Raw genomic sequence first — 25948 nt, forward strand, 5'->3', positions numbered from 1 at the left:
ATTGGGTTTCGAGACTACCAATTGGGCTATTCGAACTAAGTTTGGGCCGAGATTTTTTCATTTGGGCCTAGAAGATTACAGAAGTTTAGTGAGGCGACCGTTTATTGAAGTTTCGAAGACGATAAATTGAGCTATAACAAAGTTTTGGATTTTGGATTTTTACGAGATCGAGTTTTGGGCCTAGGACGAAGTCGAGAATTAATTTAGGAAGTTTCCGACGAAAAAAGAATAAAAGAAAAGTTACGAGCCCAAAACCGAAAGCAATTAGCTAGAGGAGTTTTGTAATTCGTCGCAAGGGCAAAATTGGTATTTCACGGACATAAGTATAAATAGAAAGTTAACAAGGGGAAAACCCTAGAATCCCATTCTCTTCCTCTTTCCTCTCTCGGCCGTATCACTCTATCTCTCCCCTGACCTCTCTCCTTCTCGTCCTCCCACTAATAACGCCGGAAAACCCCATCTCCGGCCACCACCAATCAACGCAGCACCCAAAACCGACCCAAACCCGACCGAAATCTTAGCCATGCACCACCGTCCTCCTTCACACGCAACAACCCAAGATACCTAAGACTGCGCGCTACTGTCCCTTGACTCTCGCCGGTTTCCGGCGATTCCTCACCCTTCTACCATCGTCGATCTACTCAGCAAGCAAAGCGGAGCAAAACCCAGAACCCCTCTTTGCTGCTGACGCCAGATAAGGCCAAACGAGCATCACAGGAGCTCTCGGCCTTGCATTCCTTCGCTCTTCTATATCCGGTCGAAACTAGGTTGCACGACCTCCATAATCGGAATCGGAGCCTTGCCAACCACGAGAACCCATGGTTTCGATCTCCGGTTCCGACCAGAGACGCTGCACGCACCTCACGCGCTGCCGTGAGCCCCGCCATCATAGCCTAATGGTTCCGGTAAGTTGACCCCGAAGCCCCCTTTTTTAATTTGGTTGAGTTCCAATGAGATTATTGATGTTGGGTTCTTTGGATTGATATTTTGGGGTACTGAGCTTGGAAGAAACGATGGGATTCTGAAGAAAAAGGGCAGCTTCTGGTCATTTTTTTGATTGAGTTTTTAAGGGGATGGTGAAGAACAGAGGACTGCAAGAAGTAGCATGTTATGGAGATTTTGGTCTTGGCAGAGCAGGTATGGGGTAAGAAATCCCAGCCTTAAACTTATGAATTTAGCTTTGTTGGGATATTGAAATTGATTAATTGAGCATGTTGTTTTGTGGTGGAGATGAATACCTGGAATTTGGTCAAGGACATTAAGCCGAGGCTACCAAAGAAAGGATTTGGAAAGGTTAGACTTATGAGAAAGGTAATGACATGATGAAAGAAATGGATTTTTGTTTACTGCGCTTGTATTGTATCGCTTGAAATCGAAAGAAGTGAGTGGAAATGGATAGTTGCTTACTTTTATAGTACTCGGTTGAATGTGAATGAGTTTGTGCGAATGAGATTATGTATGTGTGAATGGCTATGTTTGGCATAGAAGGAAATTAATTAATGAGAAGGGACCATTTATGAAAATGAGTTAATGTTGTGAACAATGTTAAAGAAAGTGAGTAATTACCAATGTTGGAAGGGAGTTGATAATGAGAATGGTGGATCTTAATCAAGTAGGTTATATAAACTTTTTGATTAAGGTTATGAAACAATTACAATTAGAAGTGCTTTCCTAGTTACCATATCCCGGAATGAACATAATAAACCAAATCATACGGGAATGGTAAATGAATGCTAAAACAAAGGAAAATCAATTGAAATTGAACCGAACTATATTTAAGGGACACTTGTGTTAAGTTTGATCACCATATCCCAAATGATCAAATGTTACATCATTTGGATTGTTTGGGAATGGGTAATGGACTTGATTTACTAAAAGCAATTCCTACAAGTAAAAGTTTTAGATCATTGTTCGATTAAAGGATAATCCGATAGACTTTAAGGAAATTAAGTAAATGTTTTGGTTGCTCGGTTAGTTGAGTTATAATGACGTTAAGTTACTCATTGATTCGATTTTTATTATAAAGGACTCGAGCATGTGCACTTGGATTTGGACAAATGATCAAAAGTCGGGAACGAATCCGAATGTGGACGAGCACTCCATATCTAGGTAGAGTGAGTTGTCCGTTCCTTTTAGAGGCTTTTCTATATCTGGAATACTCTAGTACAGTAATATGTTGCCTGTAAGTACGTTTTTGGTTGTTCATTAGTCGACGCCTCGTGATATTTGTGTTTACGTAACTGATAATTGTTGATTGCGAAAACCGAGGCTAGACTTGTATGTTGAGATACTGTACCCCTTGTTTGTTTGTACTTGTGACCTGAAAGTGAATGGGATCTAGATGCGTTGATTCCTAGGGATCCCACAATGTCGATAACTGTGAACCTCCGGAGGGGGCTGTGCTCCTATGTTCGTCGAGGAAGGGTGAGTACCGAAGGTGAACCAGTCATACGACACTTAGGGCCATGAAATGGACACTTTCGATATTCAAAGGATGACGAACCGGGCCGGTCACCGATTGTTTTAGATTAGCCGGCAGTGTGCAGGTTTCAAGCATGTGGTCGGGGAGCGTACAGAGGAGGCAAATGGTCCGGCTTGGCGCATTCCTTTTTGACTTTTTTTTTAAAAGTGGGTTTTAGGTTCCTTATCGGATTTTGAAGTAACTTATTTATTTACTTTCATACTGATTTATTTGTTTATTTGTTTCCTATTCGCTCATTTACAAAACTTCGAGAGGCCCGCAACCCTGGGGCGCGTCTCTCATACTGGATTTTACTCAGTGATTTATTTTCCAAATTTGGTTCCGATTGTATGCCCAAATCCTTTAGCCCACTTTAAATTTCGCTTTTAAAAATATGTTTTTCGGTTCCTAGAATGATTTGTCCAAGAAAATATTTTGTAAACGAACAACCTAAACCCAAAAGGCCTTGCGGTTTCGGGTTGATGAGTTATAGGGATGTCATTCGTGACATGTCAGATTCTCATTGGCTCGGGGTTGCGACGCTGTGGGACCCCTCTCTAGGGTCAGCACAACGGTCGCCGTCTGGGCTGGCTTCTGGCCTTTCTGACGTGTGTGGCCGACTGCCGGACGGGAGACTATTTGCTCAAGGACGGTTACCTGGGGAGTTTTGCTCCAAGTCTTGGTAGGGAGGTTTTGTGTGAGCCCCCGAAAATTTTGTTTAATTTTTGGAAGGTAATTTTTCGAAAATAAAATTTTTGCACAAGGTGATTTTAGTGAAGGAATTGATTTTGGACATTTTAGGTATCGAGGCTACCAATTGGGCTATTTGAATTAAGTTTGGGCCAATGTCCTTCCAAATGGGCCTAAAGAATTACTAAGGTTTATTGAAGCAAAAGATTGTCGGGATTATTATGAAAAGATACAAATTGAATTTTTAGTAATTCGAGTTTTGGGCATACGACGGGACTAAGAACATTAGTGACAAAAAACGAATAAAGAAGCGAGCTCAAAACCCGACTCAATTATTGGTCGAATTCTTCGCAGGGGTAGACTTGTCATTTCACATGTACAAGTATAAAAAGGAACAAAAAACCCTAAAATCCCAAAACTCTCCTCTCTCCCTCTCGGCCGCATCTTTTTCTCCCTCTCTCCCCCTACCTCTCACTCTCTCTTCTTCGTCCCTCTGCCATCACCGGAGACTCCAGCTCTGGCCACCATCTCAACACACCACCTCCACCAATCGACCCAGAGTACAAATCCGATCAAAGCCCAGCCATTCCACTTTTGAAAATATGTTGTTCAGTTGCTAGAACGATTTGTCCAAGAAAGTGTTTTGTAAACCAACAGTCTAAATCCCAAAAGGCCTTGCGATTTTGGGTTGATGAGTTATCGGGATGTCATTCAGGACATGTCGGTTTCTCATTGGCCCGGGGTCGCGGCGCTGTGGGACCTCTCTCTCGGGTCACCACATTTTGGCGGTGAATTCCGGTGGGAGATCGCTAAAACGCTGTGGTCAGGCTGTCCATAGTCGGGTTTGCTTCCTAAAAAGTCGGGGACATAGGTTGTGGAGGTGAAGTATCGATGGCGGCATGAGTCGGGTCGTATGACTTTGTTTTTGTGACGGCAGAGGGCGTGGCGGAGGGGATTAAGGCGGCGCGGGTCTTGGTGGCATGGTGCGCGGTTGCGCATGTCATGGAGGAGTGGTCAGGCGATGTTGAAGCTGTGGTTTCGTCCGATTACAGTGTGGAGGTGATGATGACTGTACCTGGGCCAAAGCTGGTTTTGCTGGGCTTGGAGTTGGCCTTCTTTAGGGTTGGCCTTTTGGGCTTCTTCTCTTAGGGCTGCCCTCTTGAGCTGGTGATTTGGGCTGGTGTGTTTTAGCCCTAGGCCTATAATATGATTTTAGTTAGTCTAATTTCAATAAGTTCCTATTCTGTTAGGACATTAGACCAACTTTTCGATCATATTTTAGCATCTCAACCGTTCAGTTTTTAGGTCCTAATGTGTAGATCATTTCTGAAAATTTTCAGCCAAATTGATTATCATTAAGGCATTTAAAACGGCGATTTAAGATTATATATAAGTATGAACGGTTCAAGTTTGACAATTTGGTTCGTCCATTGATTTAATCTAGTTTGATACTTTAACGATCACCGATTTAGCTGAAAATTTGTAAAAATGATATACACATTAGGACCTAAAAACTGAACGATTGAGATGCCGAAATCAACGTCTAATGCCCCATCACTATAAAAGACCTAAAAAAGAGATCCCTTAGTGAAAGGGCCCTATATATATATATATATATATATATATATATTAAAATGGTAGTTGATACTTAAATGTTCATTACAAGATTATAAACACATATATATACCGATCGATTAACTGACCAAAACAACTATTCTTATTTTCAAGGGTTAATTACATATAAGTGCATATTTGAATGTTTTTTTAGTCATAAGGCCACAAACTATTTTTTTCAATATTTTGATTCAATTTGTGGCATGCAATTGAATTAATACGTAATTCATATTTGTTTCAAAAAGAATTGAGCAGATACAGTTGGGTTCATATGTGTGTTTAATTTGAACTAATCTTGACCCTTTTTAGCTTAGTCTTTCCTTTTTACGTCACTGTTTGGTTTAGTTGTGCAATTGATTTGATATGAATATTGGGAGAAAATGATGAATTAATTTCATGATTTTCATCGTCTGTATTTGCAGGGGTCCATTCACGTGCAATTGTCATGACTTAAACAGAAAGAAGAAGTCTTTGAGCGATACAAATGTAAGGCATGCCTATGCATATTGCAGATTAAAGTTTGAGTCCTGCAATTGAAGGTTTAACTTTTTTCTTTTCAGGACTTCAAGATTTGGAAGTTATATAAGGGGTTCAAACCAGGTGGATTTTCTCTGGCCTATGCTTTTGGTTTAGTTTGGATTCTTAGATAAGTTGCTAGAATTGATGCAGAGAGAATGAGTTTGGGTACCAGTACAATGACCAACAGTGTCTAAGTGAGTTATCATCTTTGATATTTTGATCATTATTTCTTTTCATGTTTTATAATCCTCTTATATAAACTTTGTTTCCTTTTACCGAGATTATTGTTTAGTTGTGAATGAATCTGAATCCATTGTCTTTTCGTTCAAACGTCTCTATAGTGCTTAATTAACTTGGCATAGTAGCTTTTGCTTTATCTCGATCTCATCCTATGTTCAATCTGACATTGGCTTTTTCCTGCTTTAGTTTGCTTATATTTGTTTGTTTTGTGTGTTTCACGTAAATCACAATTTACTTGATGTTTTTGAGGCGGTTTTCAAATGAGAAATGGAAGGCAAGCTAATTGTGAATTTCCTCTTGCCACCGGAATGGATCCCAAAATACCAACATTTTTAGTAGTAGTTGAGAGAATATACGATTAGGGTAAAATCCTCATATAGTATCCGAACTATCATGAAATGCACTTTTTGGTACCTACAAATTTTCAGGGAGTCCAGTGGTACCTGTACTATCTCTCAGTTAGCCCTTATAGTACATCCGTCCATTATTTCGTTAAAAATGCCTACGTGGCGGTCATGTGACACTCATGTGAGTAAAATAGTAAGGGTAAAATAGTATTTTCATTCATAATTAGAATTATAGAATTTAATATATTGAATATCTATAATTACAAAACATTTTGACAAATAAAAAAAAGATAAATAATACCCAATTTATTATTCACTGTTATCGGGATACTTGGGTCAATTAATTTAAATACTTTTATTTTTGTTTAGTTTTTTTTATTTTATGAAAATTTAATATATACTAATTTGGAGATAACTTTTTTCTCGAACAATTAATAGGATTAATCAATAGAGATGGTAGGTAAATCTAGATATTCACTAAATTCAATTCTAGGTCTTTCTTTTAACCTATTCTAATTTATTTTAAGGGAAAATGATCATTTACCCAATTTTTGGGTCATTTAACCCCATTTACCCAAACAGTCTAAGAGATTCCCCACTTAATCAACAGTTTTCATTTTTAAACCCCAATTACCCAATCTTTTCCTCACGTGCCTGTTTTATCCAAATTTGCTGACCCTTTTGCCCCTCTATAACTGAAACGCTTTCAAATTGTAACAGAAACGTGATTTAGGGAGCGAAGCTCTCCGAGTTTAGAGAGAGAGAGAGAATCGGCCGGGATTGTAGAGAGAGAAGCTCCCTGGTTTTTTATAGTGGAGCTGTATCATTTTAGAGAGGGAGAGAGAGAGAGAGAGGAGCCGTGCGATTTCAAATTCTGGAGAGAGAAGCTCCCTGGTTCCGGCGTGCGTAGCTCTCCGGCGATTTCAGTGTGGGAAGCTCTCCGGCGATTTGTATTTAGAGCTGGTGGTAGAGGATTTGCGAAGCCTAGAGAGAGAATATCTGCTGCTATTTTCAAATGGAGCGAGGTCGAGATGCTCTGTGTGTTCCTCCACTGCGGTTTGTTTTTTTTTTCTTTAGCTCTATCTAATCTGTTTGAGTTTTAGCTCGATTTAATCTGTTTAACTAACAGATCTTCTTGTGTACGAATTGTTGTGTTATTTTCGAACTGAATTTTCTGAATCAGAGATTCGTGTTATGTTTGTTTTGGTTTTGAATTGTTGTTGCAGTTTTGTTATGAATTTCCAGGTGTTTTTGAGTGCATTGTGTTAGTTTTGATTTTCTGTATTAATTTCGTGTTTTTATTGGTGAATTCATGATTGGATGAGGGTTTGAGCTGTTTCCGAGGTGATCTGGTAGCTCTGATTAAATTTTTGGGAGGCAGTAATATTTTTACTGGGGGGCAGTAATGTGTGTTCAATGATATTTTAGTATCTATAATTGTTGCCTGCTGATCTTTTATTTGAATTCATTTCAATTTATTACATTTTCGAAATTGTTTTTGCTGTTTTGACTACATTATTGGGGACCAGTAGTATGTGTATTGGGGGGCAGTAATGTTTTGATGTGATATTAAATCGCTGTAATTGTTGTCTAGGTATCCTTTTCATTATTTTAAAAGTAATTTGGTACTTCTGCTATTTCGTTGTGGTAGTTTTGATTAAATCATTGGGGGGCACATCTCAATTTAATGGGGGGCAGTAACATGTGATGTAGGTTTAATAATAGATTCGTTCGGTTGTGTTTTCTTCGCAGGTCTATGGTTGATCCTCTGGTTGCTAGGTGCCTTTACTCTGGCAAAGGTTATATGATTCCTTTGAATCAATGCATGAGCTACTCTGAGTTGTATGAAGACATTTTCCGTACATTCCAGTTTTTGCCAAGTGATATTATTGAGCTTCAGTATTCAGTTCCAGGTTGTGAAGTTTGTTTTCTTCGTAACGATCGTGATTTCCAGATGCTGTTTTGCTCTGCTAGAATACATAGGTTAGAGTGTGTCGATATTTCAGTTTTAAAGATTGGGGGAGGTTGTAGGAGAACTTGTTCTGTGGATAGTGGGTCGGAAGTGATTGATGAAGATGATTATTTGGGTGATGCATTCAGGACTGAAGTTCACAAGACGTATTTGTCTGATGAGTGGAGTTCTTATATTCATCATGTCGGGGATAAGTTTCATGGTGCCGCTGAGCTCCGTGAGAAGCTCAGGAAGTATGCAATTGCAGTTGGTTTCGAGTTTGTTTTGCTGAGAAATGATTTGGACCGTATTCATGCAGTCTGTGCAAATGTTGGAACCGAAGGATGTGATTGGCATCTTCGTGCTTTTTCATCATCTGCCAATGGTTGCCTTTACATAACAGAGTTGAATAATATTCACACTTGCAAGGGTGTAGTTAGGACTCAAAAGCACAAGCTTTTGGGATCCAAGGTTGTCAAGACTTGCATTGCTGCTGATGTTAGCTATAATCTTTCATTGACGCCAAGGGAAATTATGAGCAAGTTCAAATCAACTTATGGGTTTGATATTTCCTACAAGGTTGCCTTGAAAGCAAAGCATCGGGCTAAGGAAGCGATTTATGGTTCCGATGCAGACACGTTTAGCAAGTTATCTTGGTATAAGGAAGCTGTTTTGCAGAGTAATCCCGGCTCTTCTTTTGTGTTGGAAGTTGAACCATCGACGAATCGTTTTCAGAGGCTTTTCGTAGCTTATGGAGGTTGTGTAGAAGGGTTTCAATTCTGTTTGCCTGTGTTGTATGTTGATGGAACGTTTGGTAAGAGCATTTACAAGGGGCAGATTCTGTCTGCAACTGGAAGGAATGGGAATCAAGGTAACTGTATTGTTTATTGCCCCCCATACATTTATTATTGGCCCCCAGTAATATTGGCTTTTGTTATAGTTTCATCTGTGTGCTTAATATTTCTTGTTCTAGTTTCTTTCATTGTGATAGATATCATTTTTACATTGCTGTGCGACGCTGTGATAGGTTCCTGCCGTTCAATATCAACATTATTGGCCCCCAGTAGACTGATTTTCCAGTGATCTGGTTTATGCAGGTTTCTACCCTCTAGCCATATGTTTTTGTGATTCTGAGACAGATGCAAACTGGACATTCTTTTTCAAGCATTTGAAGAGTCTGCTTGAACCTCAAGGAAGAGTTATCACATTTATTAGTGATCGGGGTGTTGGATTGTTGAGTGCTTTCGATAAGGTATTTGCTGGTAATCCTCATCTGTTTTGTTACAAGCACTTGGTGGCGAACCTTGCCGGTAAATATAGGGGTAAAGGTAATTCAAAATTGATTGAAGATGTTAAGCAGAAGTTTTTTAAGGTTGCATATTCCTCTACTGAGAAGGAATACCGTTTCAATTTGCGGTTGCTTAGAGCAGTTGGTGGTGCCGATATTATTGACCATTTTCTTGCTGAATTGCCTGTGGAAAATTGGTGCCGTGTATTTTGTACTAGTTGCCGATATGGAATTATGGCTAATGGGATTGCTGAATCATTTAACTCTTGGATTGCAATTGAGCGTTTGATGCCAGTCTATTGTATGCTGGACCAGACAAGAATTAAACAAATGGAGATGGCCGGTAAGAGGAGGGAAGAGGCAGAACGTTGGACCACAGAACTAACTCCCAAAATGGAGGAAAGATTGAAGGAGCAAATGGAGAAATCTCGTCGTTTCAGTGTCCATTATTCTAGCCCTGGAGTTTATGAGGTTCGATCTGACTTTTCATATGTAGTCAACATCTCCGATCATTCATGTTCATGTGTGAAATGGCAGATTAATTGTTTTCCTTGTCCTCACGGCCTTGCTGCATTACAGGCTGCTTCTGTAAATGTATATGATTATATTGATAAGTACTTTCAGGTTGATATGTTCAAGAAGAGCTACAGTTTTCCTATCTGTCCGATAACCAATGTTGATATGTCTTCTTCAGAATCTGCTTCTGAATGTATATTACCTCCCCTTTCGAAGAGGCCCCCCGGGAGGCCTAGGGTGAAGCGGTTCAAGTCGGTTGGAGAGGCTGAAAAGAAGCTGATTCGTTGTGGTCGTTGTGGCAAAATGGGCACTCATAACAAGTTGAGCTGCACTGAACCTCTCGTTCAGTAGTAGTATATGTTTCTGTAAAGAGTCGTTACGTTTTGAATTTGTCTACTGGGGGGCAGTAATTGGTTTATTGGGGGCCAGTAATTGTGTATATTCAGGCACTAATAATCATTTTTCTTTTAATATGTCAGATTCTTACAGTTGGGATGATTAAAAGATTTTTTACACAGCTGAATTTAAATTTTCCAACAGGTTTAATGCTTACAGGTGGTTTCTGGGGGCCAGTAAACATATTAGTGCCCCCCAGTAAACACATCAATTCAAGGACTCCTTGTATATTCAGGCTCAAACAAGCATTATTCTTTTCGGAATACAGAATTATACGTTTGGCTTCTTTGCAGTTGCTTTTAGATAGTTTAAGTCAATTTTCCAACAGGTTTAGCTGTTTTTAGTGCTTACAGTAGGTTTCTGGGGGGGGGGGGGGGGGCAATAAACAAATTCCTGCCCCCCAGTAATGTCATCTTTTAAATGACATCTACTTATTTGAAACCCTGTTCAAATGTTGCCAACAAATTTAAAAGCCAACTGAGTGACTTCAATACATCTACTGGGGATATTAGTGGGGCCCAATAGTATTCTGACCTACAAACAACAAATTACTGGGAGGTAGTAACATGTCTACTTTGGATCATTTTGTGTAAGGTGCATGCTTCTAATTGAAGTCAGCCCAATAATGCAGTTCATTTCACCATAGTTTCAAGATAAGGCTAGTACGAGAACTTTACAATCCCTACTCTTCGGATACAAAATCTACATTTCTAAATATGTTATATCTTATCTCGCTCCTCACTTTCTGCCCAATAGTAGGTGCATGAACCTCTCAAGCAATCTCTTCCTCATGTTGTCCCCGCCTTCCTTGGTTGGTTCTATGCCATTTACTATGCTCTCCATGTAATGGAGCATAAAGGGCCCGCAATCACCACTGTAAAAAAGTAAAAATAATTTATGTTTATTAATGTAGGCAGCAACGACAAATCTTACACAACTATTATGACAAATAGGTTGCTTTAATTTACTTACGATGATGTGTTCTGTTGCGGGCAGTCAAAGTCTTCAAAGAGTTCATAGTCTGTCTCCACAACGTTATTCTGTAAGATCCAGTTTCTGGTTTGTTTTTCCTCCTCGGTCATTGCTTCTTCAACAATAATCAGGTTTTCCTTATCATCTTCGCCTTTGCATTTTTCTCGAGTGATATTTGGATCTTGGCTTTCGCCCCGTATTCTCATCTTAGTCAAGTTCACAACATGTATGAATTTCTGTATGTGCTTTACCTGTTTTTTGCAGACATGGAATTTTAGTTCAACAAAAGCATGATAACAGTATGGAAAACATAAATCTGCATTTGTGGAATTACTACATACCACTCTTGCTGCATTCAGTTGGTACTTCTCCTCATTGGTGAATTCATTGATTGGTGGCCTCAATGAATTCATATGTGTGAACCTCCTTGTTTCATTGTCAATTACCAGCAATGTGTAGTGCATGCTTGTTGTGTGGTGAATTGGTACTAGCACCTTTTTGAAACGGAAGACTGACCACAGGGGTTCATAAATCATTGTCTCGACACCACACTCAAAAGGTCTAGTGTCCTCATCTTGTTCTTTGGTCTGTTCATACTTTATAGCATAGTACTGCATACAGAACGTAACCAAGTTAATTCAAGGTCAAACTAAAAAATTTTGGGTAATAATCCTTTCCTGACTACAATAAAACACATTACTGGGGGGCAAAAATGTGCCTACTGGCCCCCAATAGACCGACATATACCACTTGATTTACATCCAATACGAAAGAAATAAACAGAACATCTTCAAAACACAAAATGATATATATTCAGTGCCAAAAATTGGAGAATGATCACTCTACTGCCCCCCAGTAGAATGATTACTTCCCCCCAATAAACACAAATTGTATGCCATAATTTAGACTAATACACAATGTTGCTTTCCAAAAAACACAGAATTCAATGTGTTTGGTTTAGGCTACTTACCCCTGCGTCGACTGTGAGGAATCCCACTTGCGCATTTAGCTTTTCTGCATCAGACTTCAACAACTCCATATAAACGCTGATCACCTGCAATTGGGTCATTGGATCTTTCATCAGAACATTAAAGGTGAACAATAGTAAGGAAAATTGAGTGAAATACGCATTTTACTGGGGGGCAGTAATCATTGTCCTGGGGGGCAGTAAATCATTAAATGGAGCCTTTCATTGAAAGACTTACATCAGTTTCGATGTCCCCCTCTTGGATGATTACTCTTAGGTCGTGCTTGGTGATCCGGCGTAGAAGATCAATGCTGGTCCAGTACTCGGTCCTATTCAAACAAAACCATTTGATTCCAATGCGGATTTTATCAATATGATAAACAGAAATTGAATTGTTGTACCCATTTTAAACCAGGCTGTGTACTTACGTGTCTTTCACAGCAACGTTGAAGAAGTCTCTATAGTGCCTTGCCACTGCCGGGTCCAGTGTCCTCCATGTTGGCTTATCGCATTTAACACCCTTGATCTTGATATTGTTCAACATTTTTCTCTGGGCTTGCTGCATGATTCCTGCTTTCTTAGGTGCAGCTCTCTTCGTAATTTTTGCTTCTTCCGGAGTGTCGTACTCCCACTCCTCCTCTCTAGCCTTCTTGGCAGCCCTCCGGTATGTCTTCACGTTCTTCACTATAGAATGTATCTCCGGAGTTTTCTTCTGTGGTTCCTATTTGGCTGGGGTCCCTTCCCTCGGTTTTTCCTTTCCCATTACTCCCATCGCTTCCTTCTCAGCAATAATCCTTATGATGTTATCGAGCTGTTCATCTTCCTCTTCATTCCCATGTACTTGTTGCCCCGGTTGTAAACGGCTTTCATCTTGTTGTCCAGGTATTTCCTCTGCAATAGGAAACGCTGACGTCACCGTGTCCGTCGACTTTCCCACACTGGCTGCATAATGGGTCTCCTCTCCTACGCTTTGTCCAAAGTTTGGATTTTCATCCTCAACTTCATCTTGGGGGACCACTTTCGGCATGAAAGGAACTATCTCAAGTTGTTTTTGTGGTGGGGGGACCTCTCCTTTCTCCTTTTCAAGCCGGATGTACAACGCCCTGATGAGGTTATTTTTTGCCCTCTTTTCAATTTCCAGCTCTTTAATCCTCTCATCGGCAACCTTTAGTTTGACCCATAGATCTTTGTTCTGTGCATTCAGTTCCTCGTTTGCTTTGGCAAGCCTTCCTAGCTTTGCCTCCATTTCTTTGGTGGGCTTTGACTCACCAATTGCTGCTTCCATCTCCCTGATTAGTTCCTTGATATTCCCCGTCAGCCTTTCATTTTGTTCCTCTTCCGTTTGGCTTGCCTGGGGCACCTGCCAAAATTTGAACCAAAACCTGTAAGTTATTGGTCCCCCATAATGTGTTTACTGGGGGCCAGTAATAATATTATTGCCCCCCAGTAGACTACCATAGAAGCTCATATTTCATTTTAAACAAGCCAATTTTTAAACATTAACAAACAAACATCAGTTATTCAAGTCATAGGCTTAGTTTAAGGTATAATTGAACATGTGTCAACAAATTACTGGGTCCCAATAATGTATCTATTGCAACCCAATTTCTGGCAACAGACAAGCTCAGTTGAGCCACTCACCCAGTTGTCAAAGCTTGGTGTGTCCTGCACCTCATCACCCATCTCGAGGTCTTCCAGTCCAATTTTCCCTTGCCACGGTCCAGCTTTTATCAGATCCTGTTACATTTAACAAGTCAGTAATGTGTAGTAAACACTGGAAAGAACATAGATGTAATGTTTTTGTAATTTGCTTACCACGGCTAAGTTCTCGTTCCTGTACAGCTGTTCCAGGCTAAATATTTCCTTTATCGACCATCGGATGAATCGTGGAGTTTCATTCTGCTTTCCAAGTATCCAGGTCTTTGCCCTGGTCTTCTCAAGGAACCAGTAATATATGAGAAGAAGGCATCCATTCAAAACAGATGGACTGTTCCTCCTATACTTTTGTAGCCCTTCCATCAAGAAGTTCAGAATTAATCTTGGCCAGTTGTACATGTTTATCTTCTCAATCCGTTCACATACGGCGACCATATTCCATGTGATCTGAGCACCGGTTCGGGTGAAAAAGAATGTGCTGAATAGATATGTGATCATTAGCACGGCTATCTTCCTGGCATCTTTCTCTTTTGCCGGCTTTGTCAACTCAGTTACCAAATACGATTCCACCTTTGTTCTGAGGACAGCATGCGTCTTTAAAGGGCTGCCAAAAATTGGAGAGTCTTCCATCTCTTCCCTCACCACCCTCCTGTTCACATTGAACACTTCTCCTTCGGCCGGGAGGTGAAATAAAGTCGTGATATCCTCCTCCGTTATTTCCATAACAACATCCCCAAACTTCCACTTGTTGTCTGTGCGGTCGAAGTGCCTCATGAGTATCTCCAGGTCCGCTTCATGCTTGTGTAGCTGGATCTTGGTTATCTTGTCCTGCCAGAACGGTTCCATCATTTCTCCAAAGTCTGTACCCTTCAAAATCTCCTTTGTCTTGTCTGGTATTCTATCCTTGTGTGCATTGACCATTCTCCAGAATGCACTGAGCGTGCACTTCTGTTGCTTCCATTCAATCTTTGCTTTTTGGGTCTCACTTTTCTGCTCTTCCTTCTTGATTTCAGCTTTCTTTTTCTTCTTGGCCTTCTTCCTCTTTGTTTTTTCTTCTTCTGAATCCTCTTCCTCTTGAACAGGTTTCCTTTTTGGTTGTTGTCTTGTTTTGATTACGAACCTCTTCGTTGTCTGTTCACCTTCTGATTCGGATTCTTCTTCTGATTGTCGTCCTGAATCTTCATTCACTTCTTCTTCAGCAGATTCTTGATCAGAATGATGTTCTGCCTGTTGTCGCTTCCTCTTTCTGATGTCGTCAAATTTTTTTTGCAGGGTTTGGTTAAACGTTGTATCAGTGCAGTTATCTGAACTCTCTGAACTCCTGTCATCTTCTTCTGAGTCACTCATTATGGTGAATCTTGGTCTACCCATTCTACACCAAAACAAAACCAACATGATCATTCTAAAATAGTAAAGAAAAGGGTTCTGACCCCGTATGCAGACATTATTGGGGAGTAGTAATGTGTTTACTGCCCCCCACTACACCATCAGAAATTTCACCAGATTGAAAGATTCACAGTGTATTGCACATTATCACAAAGAAAAACAAAACACAATGATCATTCTATAATCAACAAGAGATGATGACTGTCTTCTGAGGAAGACATTATTGGAGGGAAGTAATGTGTCTACTGCCCCCCACTAAACCACCAGAAATTGCAACAGATTCAAGTATTCACAGTGTATTGCACATCATCACAAAGAAACACAATATTTGTTTTAGAATCAACAAGAGATGATGACTGTCTTCTGAGGAAGACAGAATTGGGGGGGAAGTAATGAGTCTACTGCCCCCACTAAACCACCAGAAATTGCAACAGATTCAAGTATTCACATACTGCACCCCAATATCTGTCTACTGCCCCCCACTAGACTGACACAAACCTCACACTTTCCATCAAACATTACACCGGTTCCTATATTTCGCTGTTTATAGAATTTATTCACACTCAAAGCAACAGTTAATGTCTAAAAACCAACATTATGATGGTCAATAATATCTCTACTGCCCCCCAGTAGACTGACACAAACCACACAATTTTGTTTCCTTTATCGACTACTGCAGTTTAACACTACATTTACTGTGGAATATCAGTTTCAGTCCGTCAATAAATAAAGCAGTCATCGTTCGCCCCCAATACAAAGTCTACTGGGGGGCACTAATGTTACAACTTTTATGGTTATGACCCCAGAATAGGCGTTCAATAACACCTCATTTTCTCTAAATGAATCGACAAGCAACATTCGTATCAGATTTTCTCAGTGAGGATACCAGACACCCTATATTTTCACCGATTCTGGAACTTGCAAAGTCGTTCGAGAAATTTCAAAGAAATGTAACCAAAATGAAACTTCAAATTACTTTAAACGTAAGATTTTGTAATAGGTTCTTCAGAAAACATGTAATAACTGGAAAACGGAGTCGGAAATTGTGTTTTTACCTGTTTAGATATCTTCGAAGCCGAAGAAGGGAAAAAAATTGCCGGACCTTGAAGCGTCGTCGCCGTAGAACGGTCAGAATCGGTTACGGAGGGAGAGAGAGAGAGAGAGGGAGAGATAGTGAAAGAGGGAGTGAGGCAGAGAGAGAAAACGAATCGGTTACGGAGGGAGGAAGAGATTTGACCCAGATTGACGCTTGATAGAGATGGGTAACTGACGAGTCGTGCGGTTTTAGTGTAGTGGCACTACCGTAATAACAATTTCATCCGGAGCCTAGATGAGTCATGACACAGTAGAATTGGGTAAGTGGGCACAAACAGTTAAAGGTGGAGTGATTGGGCAAATATTAGGTTAAAAATGGGTAACTGGTCTCAGCCCCTTATTTTAATTTAGTTTAATCAAAAATTTGTAAAAGAAATATGAAAAATAGGTGTTTTACAATTTTACCCATACTTTAACTGAATAATTGACGGAAGTACTAAAATAGCTAACGGAGGGATAATACAGGTACCACTAGACTCCCTAAAAATTTGTAAGTACCAAAAAGTGCATTTCGTGATAGTTCAGGTACCATATAAAGATTTTACCCTATACGATTAACTTCTAGGGAAAAAAATACAAACAGTACCCAACCTATGGGCCACTCCGAATTTCTGTACCTAAGTTTCCGAAACTATCACAATGGTACCCAAAATACCTAGCCCGACCCAATATATGTACCTGCCGTCCATGACGGCGTTAAGCCATGTGCCACGTGGTGTATTTTTAGGGGTAAATCCGACCGAGATGGTATTTGGCGCCAACTCTAACTAACAGCTCATTTTCCCGCCAAAAAAGAAAATCCCTTCAAAGTTTTCTGTGGAGCAGGCCGATGTGGATTTTTTTTTTAATTGAATGAAGAACACAAATTACAAACCAACTTGAGGATTAGACCAAAAGCCAGCCAAGGAATCATGGAACCATACATACTAATACAAGCCAGCAGAACATTCTAGAAGGTTCCTGCCTATGATACAAAGAAGAGAGAGGTACAGCAATGAAAAGTTGAAAACCATACAAATGCAAAACTGCAGGAACTTTCTAGCAATTTAGCGGGCATGTGCAAGCTAGCTGAACACCTCTACCAAATTCAAAATCATTATTCCTTCATTGAGAGCAGTGGGTATTGTGGTTCACATGGCAACCATCGCACAAAGGAAAAATCCATGACCACCAACACATTGAGAAATGGATCAACAGACAGAAAATAAGGCAGGTCTCGGTGTTGGCATCTAAACCGCACTTCTGCACGTGTGATGATGCTTGCTCCACCTCTTTGCCTATGTGGGGTTATTGCTTGGTTAATCTGGAAAAATCGAAATGCATGCAGATTCGGGGAAAAAGTATATGGTGGGGAGCAGCTTGTCATTCAAGCACTTGAATGGCAAAACAGTTTCGGTAAAGCCAATTTGAGGCCACTCCCTGCTGTCTCATCTCGTGTTTCATCAAATTCTTCTATTTCTTCTAGGAGGCAAAGTTCGTCGGAACGATGGTCCCCCACAAGGCAGGCCTGGAGCTGTTGTAAGAGATGAGAAGGGTAGTATGAAAAGAGCACTGATGCACACCATCCAAGGAGGACTGTCTGCTCATTCTGGTGAGGCGTTGGTGGTGCTTTTTGGAATGAGGTACTGTCTCATGGAAGGCTTCACGAAATTAGAAGTGGAATCTGATGATTTTCACCTAGATTCTCTGAGTTTTCACTTTCCCTTTACACGGGGTCTGTGAGCGAGAGTGCAGCTGTGGAAAGAGTAAAGTGAGAGTGAGTCAGGGCGTCAGTCTTTATCCCACCGAAGAATAGGGCTCGGGTAAGTAAATGACAGAAATACCCACCCAAATACACCACGTGGCATACGGGTTAACGGAGTCATGGACGGGAGGTACGTATATTTGGTCGGGCTAGGTATTTTGGGTACCATTGTGATAGTTTCGGAAACTTGAGTATAGAAATTCGGAGTGACCCATATATTGGGTACTGTTTGTATTTTTTTCCCTAACTTCTAAGATTGTACTTTTGTTAATATGAAAAACATATTTGAAAGTTTTATTGCTCAACCTTTTACATTGCTGTCTCTTTCCGTTGGTTATTCTTGCTTTTGTGGATTGGGATTTAGATGCAAAGCTTCCTACTTCTACTGAGCTTTCAACGTTTTGCAACTTTCACCTGATCACTACTGATTAGGAATTTTGGATTACTGTAGTTTATGTCATTTCCAATATAAGCAAAAGGAATGTGAAGAGGAATGAGTATGTATTGTTTGAAGCTCCTAGGCAACAGCAAAAGAAGGCCTCCAAAAAGAGAGGTATTCTTTACTCTGTTTGCCGGAGACATGTCAACGTTGGCTATTATGCTTTACAAACTTGCATTATTGAACTTATTAAAATTTGCATTGCATGATTGGGTTGTAGAAGTGATTGAAATCAATTCCTTTGTGATGTACTATAAGGGGATTAGGAGAATGGCTTTGTTGGGAGTAATCTGCAGCAATATTATATATGTTAATTGTTATTAGGCATTTGTAGTTTCTGGTTACAGTTCTTTATTAGAAGATAAATTGGTTCTTTGCATAGAGACTCACTTAAATTGATTTTGTGTCATTAAATGAGAGGAGGAATCTGTTGATCACTTGGGCTTGGGGACAATCTTTAGCTAGAGCATATTTACATGCAAATATAGGAGCAGATCCATCAGGAGAGAAAACTTGGAATTGGGCAGAGCCATTCCTAGGACCAGATGCATAAGCTATTTATCATGCCTATAAAAGAAAAGCACCTCAGGAGTTAGCAGCTAATATATATATAAATTCATTAGCTTAATCAAGATTTTAGTATCAGGACAAGGTAAAGAAAAGACAGCAGGAATACAGAATGATGCAGTCAGGACTTTAGAAAGAATTCATATTACAAACATAGCTAATATAAAAATTTTCACTCAGTATTTCATGCATTATGCCAGTACAGCACAATCAACCTTAGATGAAGCAACTTCAGATAAGTACCTTAATAGATTACCTGGTTCTATAGAAGAATTCCTACGAGCTCAATGGGATGAGGCTTTAACCAAGCCAGGACCCTCAGAGATGGTATAGAAATAAAGAAAAATCTAGGAACTAATTGAATATCCTAAAACAGCTTTGTCAAAATATTAGTAATCAGAAGATAACTAAGAAAGCACATTATCCCTTCTGTAAACATCTTACACAGTCATTACCTTTCAGTTATAAACTTATAATAATAAGAAGTACTCTAAGAAAATTAAGAAGTATATATAGTAAGGGAGAGGATCCTCTCCTGAGAAAATTAGAGACCTGAGCTGCCTGAGCTCTCTCTCAGATCATGACACGTGGCCAACTTAACATCTGATGGCTCACAATAAATTTAGGTTTTCTATCTCCAATTTTTTTGAGTTTTATGTTGCCGCGAACTTGGTTTCGTTTCCCCGCTCTCTTCCTCTTGTTCTTGGCCGCTTCTGCTATGAAACAGAAAAAACACAAGTCTGCAGTCTTTAAATTCAATGGCTATGTGCAGGGAGATCTAATCAAAAGTTCAAAACTTTAGTTTTGAGTCTTCTCACTTTCTCTTGCATTCCATTGCGAGAGGTAAGTGTTATACTCCATTATTTTGGGTTTTTTTTTTTTTTTCAAAGTTCTCTCTTCATATTGTGTGTCTTAGAGTGTAGGAATCTTGTATTTGATATTGACCAAGTAGGATTCAGTGCTTCATTATTGATATCAAACCATAAGAACGCATCAAGGCAATGTAATTTTTGTATCTACAGTTTTTTTTTTTTTTTTTGGGTCTGATTATTGATTTGTAGCTGCATTGGTTTGTTGTATCGGTTGTCCTTTTTTAGTTTAGTAAGTGTCAATTGCAGATTGTTATAATTACTATATAAGAAATTGGTTGCAGATGGATAATTCATTGGCTACAAACATTGATATTGAGAATTCTGATTTGGAGTTGGATTGGAAACCTAGAGAAGGAACAAGCAGCTTATGACTTCTACAATAGATATGGAGGAAAAAAGGGGTTTAGTATTAGAAGGGAGACTCATGGTAAGAATAAAAGAACAAAAGAACTCACTTCAAGATTATTTGTTTGCTGTAAGGAAGGTATTCGATCCAAAGATAAGAGGGATTACATGATCAGAAAACCCAGAGCAGAGACAAGAACAGGTTGTGGTGCTAAACTTTGTATTAAATTGAATAGGAGGAACAATAAGTTCTTTGTTAGCCATTTTGTTGAAGAGCACAATCATCCTCTTGTGGGGAAAGAATGTTCCCACATGCTACCTTCACAACAGAATGTTCCCAAGGCCTCGCCGGCACTGACCCAAGCCCTCCGATCCAGCTCCACCTCACCCGTCGTCGCACCTTCATTCTCAACCCCACTGTCGAGGCCTCTTCCGTCAACCGCCATGGTCTACGATCGCCTCGCCGAGGACGTCAAATCTAAGCTCCAGAGTCTCGAAAACCCCGACCCGAGGTTCCTCAGGTACGGATCTCCCCACCCGACCCTCACTGATCACTCGATTTAGGTTCCTCAGGTACGGGTCTCTTTCTATGGGTTCTGCGGTGGTTCTATGGGTTAGAGAGAGAGAGAGAGGAGTTGGGAGAGTCAATCACTACGTGGCATTATGTAAATCGTTAGATTTTGTTTTTACACGTGTCATTACGTGGTTGAAAGCTCAGGCAGCTCAGGTCTCTAATTTGCTCAGGAGAGGATCCTCTCCCATATAGTAAATACTCCAGAAATTATAAGTCTTCCTGTAGACCCAAAAGATATAAGTTTAGGAAGTCTACATCTTTTAGAAAACAGTATAAGCCTAACAGACATTTTAGGAAACTGCAAAATAATATTAAAAACTAAGAAGCAAGTTAGATGTTTTATTTGTAAGAAACTAGGACATATTTCCCCTAACTGTCCAGATAAAAAGAAAGAAAAGTTTAAAGAAAGAGTTAACATAGTAATGAATTTTGGGGGTCTTGGCTTGGATTTGATGAAGTGAGCTTTACAGTCTATAATAACTCTCAATTGGATTTTTTTTTTTGTTTTTGTTTTTTTTTGTTTGTTTTGTTTTTGTTTTAGTATCTGCTTCTGAACATTGTTGTTCTGTTGGGTCATACTCCTTTTCTATATATGTTGTTAATTGTTACTGCTTTGATTGATAAAAAATTAGTGAGATGAAGAAAGAGAAAAGCTGGAATCTTAGTTGGCTTGAATTAAAACATAATTGATTAGCTGAAGCCGAAAATGTTACATATCACCCGTTTGCCTTTTTCTACCTTCATATTGAATATACAAAATGACGCAGTCGGAATGATCGGATTGATAATCTAGGTTTACCAGCAATAAACCTAACAAAGAATTCTGGAGTCCACCAGAGATAAAAGAGAAAATCTCTATTTTATTGATAAAAGATGAAAGATAGGTTATGCAGCCGCCTGCGGCTGCATAAATAAGATAAAAGTAACCCTAGGGCGACTAACAATGAAACCCTAAAGCCCATGGGTAAAAACGAAAACAACCCAAAAATAACTAGGAAAACCAAAACGCCGAAAAATAAAAAAAATGCAGTTTTGAGGCCCTAAACGATCCCAAAAGCCCGAGCTGTTTTCCGGAAAGGTAAGGTGCGTCCCAATCGGACTCCGAGCTGTTTCGTGTCTACTAGTCACTTTTCGTTTTCCTCCTTTAGCACGATCCAATTGTTCTTCAAATTGGGCTGTCATCCGTTCTGCATCACAAAAGCATGTGTACATATCATTACAACATAACTGAATTCAAATACAACATTTCTTGTTATCTATGACTTTAATATAATTGATTTGGAACTTACATATCTTATCTGCCATTTTCAGCTTGAAAAAACAATGAAATCTACATTCATTCGTGAGATACAAGCTTTTCAGTACAACTTCAAAATGAGAGTTCGTGTATCAAGAGTATGGAGACCAAAGAAGTTGAATACTATTCATCAAAAAAAAAAAAAGAAGTTGAATACTATTCATCAAAAAAAAAAAAAGAAGTTGAATGCTGACATGTATGATGACCTCCATTATGTCTTAGTTGACAAAAGAGTAACCACTGTTTTTTGAATCAACTCCAGCAACAACTTTTCCTGACCAACTCCAGCATCTAATGCAGCTGCAACTGAAGCAATCAGCTAGAGCATTTTGTGCAACTGTGATTGGAGCAATCACTTTTTTGAACAAGCTCCAGCAATAACCTTTGCTAGATTAACTTGAGACCCTTTTGTAAAACTAGCATTGTTGCACCGGCTCCAGTTGAACAAGCTTCAACTAAAATGTAACATGTATAAAAACCCTTTGATACTTTAATAATATATGTAACTATATATGTTCCTTTAATATTTCATCATGCTGATTCATTTACAAGAACAAACTCCGCAGCAAAGTGCGGGAAAAATTTCTAGTACAATATACAAAGCTGAGTTCTACTGTTACACTGTTCACGTAACTGTATCATGCCGATTTTGCCCTTGCCTTTGTCCCACTACTTCACGCTGCCATTGGCGTATAGATAAGCATGGCTATTGTGTGTTCGGGGGAGACTTCCATCGAGTTGGTTCTGATATATAAAGAAAACGCCCAATCTATTATCTTCAGGAAGCTTCTGTCAAGGTCAAGATTCACTGTTACTTGAGAATAAAATCGGAGATCAACTTCGACAACAGTGAACGATCGGTAAGACTTTAAGTTTCTAGAATCAAGTATGATCGAGATTTCAGTTTCAATTTTGATTCAGTATTGAAATAATTGAGTTCTTGATTTTGGTCTCTGAATGCCATTGGTGTTGTTAGTGTTAGGACTTAGTACACTCCTTATGAACATTTAGATGATTCTATGCTTCAGCAATTGAATATCAGTGTAAACTGAACATCCTGTGATTCCTGTCTGTGAGATTGAATTAGGTTTATCTATCTGAGGATCGGAGGGTGCATTAAATCGAGGTTGGCTCTGGGAATTCCGGCATGGAAATTGCTTTGGATCTGGCAAACGATGGTGCAAAGACTTCAATCATTGGTCAAAATCTGACTTACCTTTATTTATCATGTATGATATTTCGTGGTTAAATATAAGATTTAGCTTAACATTATATGAAATGATGTGATATGCAGGTTCTTTTTTTTTGTCAAGAAGGATGGTTTACTTGGCCTTGGTTTTGTTGAGATATCTTTCACTAAGCAAAGTGGATTCTTTGATGGTTTTGCTTAGCAAGCTGGTTTATGGAGATCTGACCCCAAGTACGGGATAGCCAGGCCAAAAAAGGGCCCTTTCTTTATGAAGATCAAGTACGACAAGTATCCGGCCATTGATGTCGGCGCCTGTAATAAGATCAAGTCCGATGAGATTCAGGTAAACAAAACATGATCCTCTGCCTATACGTCATTTTTCGGTTTTATTGTCATTTTTTGGTTTTTGTTTTGAGTTTGTATTAACAAGATAACTAAATAGAAGTCTAAAACAACAACTTGCAATGCTTTTTTTTATCCATGCAGGTTTTACCCGCAGAAATAGGCAGCATAAGAGGAAGCGATGTGGAACTCAAAAAGGGGAAGTCATACCAGTTTGAGTCCATCGTTTTCTGCACCGGATTCAAGACATCAACAAGTTTGTGGCTCAAGGTGATTATACTAATCAATTACAATAAACAAAGTGCAGTTGTTTTTTGGCCTCAATTCATATGGATTTATTTATTTATTTTGACTGGCAGATGATTATCTTTTGAAAGAAGATGGGATTCCAAGACCAAGTTCTCCAAACCATTCCAAGGGACAGAAGGGTTTGTATTGTGTGGGACTATCAAGAAGTAATTTCCGTTTTTTATCTGTTCCGTGGTCATTTTGTGAAGATGCCTACTTTCTTCGTCACTTGAACCATTTATTTGTGAAGGCATGATTTGGATGATCTTATGTTCCATGTAATTGTTTCCTTGCATCTAGATGAGAAGTGAATTGTATTGTAATCATAAGAAGCGAGGAAATGGTGGACCACGATTAATGAATTAGCATCACTAATCATAAATACTTGGTCTGCACCGCAAAACCTCACTTAGTTTCAGGTTTTGATTTTATACACAGGCCTGAAATGCACTTCTTTGTTGTCTGCTTTCCATCGAGTAATATAGTATCATTCTGCAGAAATCACGATCCAAGTTGATCTTTGTTTCATTTGTTTATAGTTATGATTTAATAGTCAACCTGTAGTCCTAATTAGAATGAAGTACAGGTTCATAAAACATAATGTCTTGGTATCTGTTGATTATTTTTGTTTATTCATTGATGGCTTTATTATTTCTCGCTCTAATGATATTTCCAGAATGATTGGCTTCTAACGCCTTATGGTTTTATCTGTAGTTTGGAGCCAAAATTTGTTTAATCACCTCTTGTCGGGATACTTGCTACATTGAGATCCTTCCTAAAGACAGGAATCCTACACGAGGTATATCTCATTTGCTTACTGCATCTTAACGTCAAGCTGCGTTGAAACTTGAAAAAGAATGCATAACACATAACATATGTCAGTTTCTGTTCAACCTTTGTGTTATATTTCTATAGAAAAACTTCCAAGTAAAAGTCAGTGAGGGTTCTTTTGTTTTTTCTTCAAACTTGACCACCCTTTTGTGTTGTTTTTCAGAGCTTTGGCTGACTTTTGGAGCGGAGTGCATTACAACTCACTATATGCTACTGCAGGTGATGAACTAAACTGCTATTACTTGAATATCGTATTTACAATTTTTTTTTGTCGACAGTCTGGATATAGTACTCATTCTTTTACTAATCTATTTACAGATGTTCCCACAAGAAGTCCCAGAAAGAACCATTGGCTTTTCTAGACTGCAATTAGCAAGCAGACAGACCATTATGTAATCTTAGTCTGCTTGCCGGTATCCATTCTACTGTCTTTGGCAGAATTAGAAAATGGGACAGTGCCTTGGTTGTTTCTGATAGGTTCATAATTTCATATATTTTTATACCCTTAAATGTAGGATTCTAGGCTTAGTTCTTATCATTTTTGAGTCATTTACTTTGTGTTTGTGTTTTGTAGGTTAAATTGGAGAAAAGAAAGATTTGGAGCTTAAAGTCAAACGCGGGATTGAAAGGATGCTTGCTATCCTGAGCGTCCAGAATTGTCTCTGCTGTGCGTCAACTTCATAGATTAAACTGTACCTTCTCAGAAGGAATTAGCAGGCGAGCCTTATACCATTGGAAAGATACGGATGTTAGCTTTCTGAGGAATTTTACGGAAGTGGATTCGCATTCTTGTAGAGGAAGTTATGATGATTTAAGTGAACCTAGTTCGGGAAGGCAGATTCTGACGGATTTTGCATATCTTTTGAGAATCTGGTTTGTGAAGCCCAAATCCGTTGCTCTTAGTACTTGAATGGATAAGACTGAACGTATCTGGTATACTTGGAGTAATTTCTTGCATTGACTTTAATAACCCTGCGTTTCTTTGGAGAGAAGAAAGCTATTCCAAGTTGGACTAGAAGACCTAAGAAGCCCAAGTCAAGTAGGATTTGAAAAGAGACATACATGGAGAAAACCTAGCACGTTTTAGACAAGAAGAGACAGCAGATTACGCAGAGAACAAGGAGAAGAGAAGCTCTCACCAACGCTGGTTCCAAGTTCCTCAATTCTTCCATTGTCTGTTTTCATGATTTCTTTGATTCTAGTCATGTTTTTCATAGTTATGGATTGCTAAACTTCTAGGCTAGGGCTGAGATGAAGCCCCTAGTATGACTATTCTATTTATTTAGTTGGTTTGCTATTGAATTTCTGGATTTCTATGTTAAACTCTTAATCACCGTTTCAATAGAACTTTTATTCAAAATC

General features: G+C 39.2%; 2 protein-coding genes across 17 annotated transcripts; one reads left to right on the forward strand and one right to left on the reverse strand.

The window, feature by feature from the left end:
- The first annotated feature begins 359 nt into the window (after window positions 1–359).
- LOC133742629 (uncharacterized) lies at window positions 360–25948 on the forward strand. Of its 16 annotated transcripts, none has more exons than XR_009862646.1 (15): window positions 360–905; window positions 1001–1311; window positions 2027–2109; window positions 5188–5251; window positions 5326–5478; window positions 18294–18395; window positions 20002–20586; window positions 21951–22796; window positions 23024–23135; window positions 23231–23468; window positions 23612–23737; window positions 23827–23922; window positions 24470–24554; window positions 24750–24805; window positions 24905–25948. XR_009862646.1 is itself a non-coding variant. In XM_062170319.1 (9 exons), exons 6-9 carry the CDS (start codon window positions 6887–6889, stop codon window positions 9865–9867), a joined length of 1836 nt encoding a protein of 611 aa, XP_062026303.1. In that variant the 5' UTR covers window positions 360–905; window positions 1001–1311; window positions 2027–2109; window positions 5188–5251; window positions 5326–5478; window positions 6592–6886; the 3' UTR covers window positions 9868–10273. The 16 variants fall into 16 exon arrangements, 6 of the variants coding, with proteins under 6 accessions (XP_062026303.1, XP_062026298.1, XP_062026299.1 ...); XR_009862648.1 differs by lacking the exon at window positions 18294–18395 and having other exon boundaries at window positions 24905–25063; window positions 25161–25948; XR_009862647.1 differs by lacking the exon at window positions 20002–20586.
- LOC133744692 (uncharacterized) lies at window positions 10761–14538 on the reverse strand. The gene is made up of 9 exons (XM_062172759.1): window positions 13777–14538; window positions 13603–13698; window positions 12728–13321; window positions 12390–12631; window positions 12200–12290; window positions 11965–12048; window positions 11336–11605; window positions 10995–11245; window positions 10761–10896 (listed from the first exon to the last, which is right to left on the reverse strand). The coding sequence occupies exons 1-9, from the start codon at window positions 14536–14538 to the stop codon at window positions 10761–10763; spliced, it is 2526 nt and encodes an 841-aa protein (XP_062028743.1).

Source organism: Rosa rugosa, chromosome 4, assembly GCF_958449725.1.
Source record: "Rosa rugosa chromosome 4, drRosRugo1.1, whole genome shotgun sequence".
Classification (NCBI taxonomy): domain Eukaryota; kingdom Viridiplantae; phylum Streptophyta; class Magnoliopsida; order Rosales; family Rosaceae; genus Rosa; species Rosa rugosa.